At 58.7% G+C, this 5,442-nt stretch overlaps 1 protein-coding gene across 4 annotated transcripts in view; it reads left to right on the top strand.

The window, feature by feature from the left end:
• The first annotated feature begins 300 nt into the window (after nt 1-300).
• UXS1 (UDP-glucuronate decarboxylase 1) overlaps nt 301-5,442 on the top strand; it is an 84,546-nt gene continuing 79,404 nt past the window's right edge. For 2 of the 4 annotated variants that reach the window (XM_028497189.2, XM_028497188.2), the window contains exon 1: nt 301-476. In XM_028497189.2, the coding sequence (XP_028352990.1) occupies nt 383-476 (94 nt within the window). In that variant the 5' untranslated portion in view covers nt 301-382. The remainder of the gene's footprint in view (nt 477-5,442) is intronic. The other 2 variants (XM_024116590.3, XM_024116591.3) reach the window with 2 other exon arrangements.

Below are 5,442 nucleotides of genomic sequence, written 5' to 3'. Positions count from 1 at the left end.
ACAGGGTCTGCACTTCATCGGTGTTCAGGGGACTAATCGTTGTCGCTGCCACTATTCCAGCTACAGAAGCCAAGAGAACAGTCAGCTTTCAGAGGGAAGCGGTAAAGAACTCCAAACACCTGCCCATCCCCGAGTCCGCCCCGAGCGCTGGGCTAGGGATCGAAAGCACACCGCCCACGGCGGCCCACGACTAGCGCTTGGTACCGCGCACGCGCACGCGCCGCCCGCCGGGGCCGCCGCACTGCGCCTGCGGGGCGGGGCGGGGCGGGAGGGGCGCATGCGCGCGGGCCCCACCGGCAGGAAGCGGGCGCGGGGCGGGGCCTTCGGGCCGCCCCCGCCTCAGCCGCTCGAGGAGCCCAGCGGCCGTAGCGTGCGGCCCGGGATGCTGAGCCAGGCGCTCCTGCGCCTCGCGTCCGCCGTCAGCCGCAGGAGGATGAAGCTGCTGCTGGGCATCGCGCTGCTCGCCTACGTGGCCTGTGAGTGCGCCGGCTATTCCTTCCCGCCCGCGGCCCGCTCTCTCCCTCCCTCCCTCCGTCCCGCTCCGCGCGCGCGGCCGCCGGCCGGACAGGAGGCGCGGACCCTCGGCCCGGCTGCCCAGCCGCACGCGGGGCTGCGGGCAGCGGTTCCCGAGCGTGCCGCGTCGCCGGGCTGGACTAGGGGGTGCGAATGCTGCGCCTGGCAGAGCCTCCGCGCCGGCTGCCTGCTCTCAGGAAAATTACTCCGCGTTTGACTGCAGGGGAGCCCAGTGTCGCCGGACCCCGCCGGCCCGCGGCCGAGCCCAGGGGTCCGACGCCCGGGGGTCCCCGCGCCCGGGGTCTTGACGCCCGGGGGTGTCCGCGCCCGGGGTCCTGGCGCCTAGGTGTTCGGATGCCCAGGGGTCTCTGCGCCCAGGATCGGAGGGTGCGGGTGCCGGTCGGCCCAGCACGGAGGTCCAGTTTGTGTGGTTCTCCCGTTATCACCGCGGCTGCCGGACCTAGGGCAGGAGGGGCACTTTTCAGGCAGAGGGTAGACCCTGTGGTTTCTTAGAGGCAGAAGCTGTCCCTTTAAAAAAAAAAATTCGATGGGAATGTATTTTCATTGCTGCTATTAATACTTCCCTAAGTACCAAAATTGGACCAAGTGAGCTCGTTTGAATCCTAGCCACGAGAGTGATACACGCTGAAACGAAACACCTGCTCACCGGTTGAGTTACCAAGATCTGACTCCCGAGGTGAGGGGGGCTCGGCAAAGTGATTTCAGTTGAGCTCTAGGAAGATGCGGGTGATTGAGACCCAGCCTGTCTGCTGCAGCCCAGCTGGGGGCAGTCAGTTGGGAGTAGTCTTCAAAGGAGGAAGAGCTAGTCTGAAGCGTGTGCCAGTCTTGAGTGAGACAGCCGAGAACCCAGGGGAAAGACCGCTCAAAGTTGTATAACTGTCGTTAGGACAATAATTATCATATCTAAATTGGCTGCGAGCTTCCCCATAGGTGCGTGAGCCTGTTTTATTGTCTCCTGTAACTATCTCAACAGTCCTAGGAAATAGATACTATCGTTATTCCCATTCTAGAGGTGAGTCTGTTAAGGCCAAGAGAAATCGGGCAGATTTACTGATGACCACACAGATGATAACCTGTGGAGACCGAGGCCTGAGCCCGGCAAGGCCGGGGAGCTGGGGCTAGAACCCAGGTCTGCAGCAAGCTCCCTGTCGATTTTGGGTCTTCTGAAGGTAGGGGGTTGTGGGATGCCATTCACAATTCTGTAGACCAGGAAATCCTACTGAGCCCTTAAGCTTCGTCTGTCCAGCCCTTATTGCCGCTTGCCCCTGTACTTAGTCCCAGGGGATCCCAAGGAGTGCAAAACACCTGGGCAGTGTTTCTCAAACTGCTCTGTGTGTCAGAATCACCTGGAGGCTTTTCGGAACGCAGGTTGCCGCCTCCCCCCTCAAGTTTCTGATTCAGTAGGTCTGGGGTGTGGCCCAGCCATTTGCGTTTCTGATAGCTTCACCTCAGATGCTGTTGGTGTGGTCTGGGGACCCAACTTTAGAACGTGTGGCCTAAGCAAGTGCGTTGAGTTGGCCACGAATTAGATGCTCACCCAAATGAGGGTTCGGTTACGAACAGGTAGGAAGGAAGGGAGGGAATGCACAGGGGCTTGTGCAGGGAAGTGCAGTGTGTGGAGGAGTGACTAGGCAGACGGAGGAGGGGTGGGCTGCAGAGGAGCAGCACGTGCAGAGGCCCTGTGGCAGCCAGGAGCAGGGCGTGTCCTCAGAACGTGGAGAACTGCGGTGTGGCTGGAGTGTGGACACGAAGTAGCTACGAGGCTGCCCTGGCAGGCGGGCTGGAGCAGGCAGGCCTGGTGGAGGCCTCGTGCCAGCTCCCGACACGGGAGCGTTTAGCTGTGAGGTTTTAGACGAGGGTGGACCATTGTGGCTCCCGACTGACAGCGTCCGAGAACACTGAGGGTGTCCGTGAGCCGTGACGCGTGTGACGTCTAGTCTCTGCTCTCCTTGTTCATAATCTTTCCCTTTGTTTGAGAAAACGCCCCTGCTGCCAGATGACACACAGCCCCTTCTGGAAATGCTCTTGTGCCCATGCGGGCCCAGCCTCCTTGCTGGCACATAATTCTTCGGTCCAGGCCCAGGGGCTGAGCATGGGCCAGCTTGCACTGCACTGAGGTTCTTCTCCGTGCGTGTGTTTTCTTCTCGGTAACGGGGATTTCAGCACTTGTAGCACTTAGATCAGTGCTGTCAGCTCCTTGGAAGAGCTCAGGGGTCTGAAAGTCGTGCCAACCTGCTAGGTAGATCCCTAGGCAGAGACTCAGCTGGAATTACCTTTAGTGTTTCTGACAGGGCCAGAGTTTAAAAAGTCAAATAGCCTTTGCCGGGTTTGTTGGTGTCCCCCAGGCACCGTTTTCCTCTACCCGGAGGCAAGCACTTCACTTCTTTGAGCTGATGATTTTGGTGTTTGTCCTTGTGCCCTAGAATTCTAGATGCTACGTAGTGGCTTTCTTCTTTGGAAGACTGTTTATTCTCCTCTCTTTCCCCCACCGACCCACGCAGATGCGGTGTGATTTTAAGGAGCTCGGCACGTAGTGTCTATGCGCATGACTAGATGTGGTTCACCTGAGCCCTGTGAACTCACCTTCTCTTTTTCGCGGAGCTAATGACTCCACTCTCCAGGCCCTATGCTTGCTGGACTGCAAGCTTTGTGGCTCATGTCTTTCTCCCCCAAGACGCTGAGCAGCCTCCCAGGCTCCCTGAGGAGGGGCCTCCGGACCTCGTGCCCCTGGCCTCAGCCCCGTTGGCCTGGAGATCCTGTGCCCTGACTGCCACCGCCTCATTTCAGCTGGAGGTCACGGGAGGAGCATTGGGAGGCAGTTGGCCGCGTCTCCTCTGTCTTCGCGTTTAATTGACAGGTGGGTGGTGAGGCTCTCCATCCCTTCCGGGTCCTGGTGCTGAGCTCAAGCCAGCTCCCCGTCTCTCTGTGACTTGGTTTCTCCCGGGAGATCCCAGGCCCTGCCCCTCTCCTGCCCCGGCGCCATCCTCCACGGCACACCTGGGCTCGGCCCCTCCGCACTCGGGTGTGCCCCGAGTGTGCGTTTGTGGACGTGCGGTTGATAACTGGCCTCCTTCAGGACCACCGTGCTGGCATGTGGAGCCCCCTCCCAGAGTGAGGCCTCCGTTCCGCAGGGGGGTCAGGGGCACCTGCGTACCCACCCACCCGCCCAGGGATGTGCACCCGCTGGTGACGTGTGCCCACGTGCCGGGTGCTTCCAAGCCTGGCCGCCCAGGAGCCTCGCTCTGCGGTTCTGAGAACCTTCCGAACTGTCCTTTGGAGCGTTACCCTGCGGGTGTGGGCTGGCCTGGTCTAGTCCTCTTCCTTTCCTCTCTTCTGTCATTTTAGACTTAAGTCCTACTTTTTGGAAACTTTGTCATCTAACTCTTTTAGTGATTGAGAACGTTTATGTTTGCTACCGTGTTTTGTTTATGAGCGCTCTCTTTCTCCCTGAATTTAAAAAACCGAAGAGTGTGGTCTTCGTGTCAGGGTCTCCTCTGCACGGCGGTCGTTTGCTCACTTTTCTTCCCCCGGAGAGTCTCTTCCCCCGGTCGCTTCCTTTCTCCTTGGAGGCCTTCCCGGGACGCTGGGCCGTCTGCTCTGTTTGCACGATCGATCCTGGGCGGGTGGGGGGCCCCCAGCTGCCTCACTGGTTGGTGGAGTGCGCAGCATCCTCTGGGCGGCGGTGCCGGCTCTCCCGGGCATCCCAGGGACCCGGCGCGGGGCTTCGGGGCTGCGTCGTACGTACCCTGATCGCCAGCTGACGGGGCCCCGGGCCGCAGACCCTCTGCCCTCCCCTCTGCAGAGGTGGACCGGGCGGGGCTGGAGCCGGCAGGGTGCCCCACGTGTGCAGCGGGCGGGGCCCTTCTCCCGTCTCCTCCACGCGACCCGCCCCCGGCTCCCGTTCTCTTGGTCCCTCTGCCCTCTTCCCCCTCTGTCACCTCCCAGAAGCGCTCGTCCCCACCCCCTGTGCACCTTGGTTTACACCCGAAACAACAGGACAAAGGCGAAGCTTGCTTTCTGACATTTCAGAGGCACTCCTTCAGCTCTTGAAAACCCGAGTTGTGACGGTAACAGCGCTCACTTAGGTTTGGGCGTGTCCTGGGTTTTGTTGGGAGGACACCGTATTTGTGGTGCTTTCCTATCCTGTCCCTGTTACGCCACCAAAAAGATGCTAAATCACCCCTGAAAACCACGTGCAAGCATGTTTTACATGTGTTAGCTCTGCACGTGTGATACCTCTGCACGTGTGATAACAGACATCAAGCTCCTCTGAGCTGAGACTTCTGTGAGAGTAGTTTTGCCCTTGGTCTGATCAGCCCTGCATAATTGGCGATCGTTAAGTCACTCAGCAGACAGATGCTGGTGATGCCAGTGGACTCCTGGGGGAAAAGGGGAAAAAAAGGGGAAAACAGGTGAACTTGTGTAAGTGGTGCTTCCAGATTCCCCTGAGCCCAGGGGTCACTATGCTTGTTACCGCAGGTTCCCAGGGTCCCCCCAAGACCCAGAAATAGGAGCCTAGAATCTCCCCCCACCTTCTTGGTGGCCGGGAGGGACAACCTGGAAATTGTTTTGACCCTCGACATCTACTGTAAGAATTTCCACCCCGGATTTCTATTGTATTGAAAAAATAATTCAGCAAGCACCCAAATAACCCTCGGCCTACATATGCCAGTTCTTTTTTTCCCCACATTTGCTCATTCTTTTCATCTTTACATATACTTCTTTGTTGAAATATTTGAAAGTTGTAGACATAGTAATACTTCATGTTTAAATACTTCAACATGTGTCTCCTAAGATCTGCATTTTCTTTTTATTTGTTTTGTTTTTGCGGTACGCGGGCCTCTCACCGCTGTGGCCTCTCCCGTTGCGGAGCACAGGCTCCGGACGCGCAGGCTCAGCGGCCACGGC

The sequence above is a fragment of the Physeter macrocephalus genome, chromosome 12, assembly GCF_002837175.3.
Source record: "Physeter macrocephalus isolate SW-GA chromosome 12, ASM283717v5, whole genome shotgun sequence".
Lineage (NCBI taxonomy): Eukaryota > Metazoa > Chordata > Mammalia > Artiodactyla > Physeteridae > Physeter > Physeter macrocephalus.
Note: the sequence above shows the minus strand (reverse complement) of the source record. Positions and strands in the feature narration are given on the sequence as shown.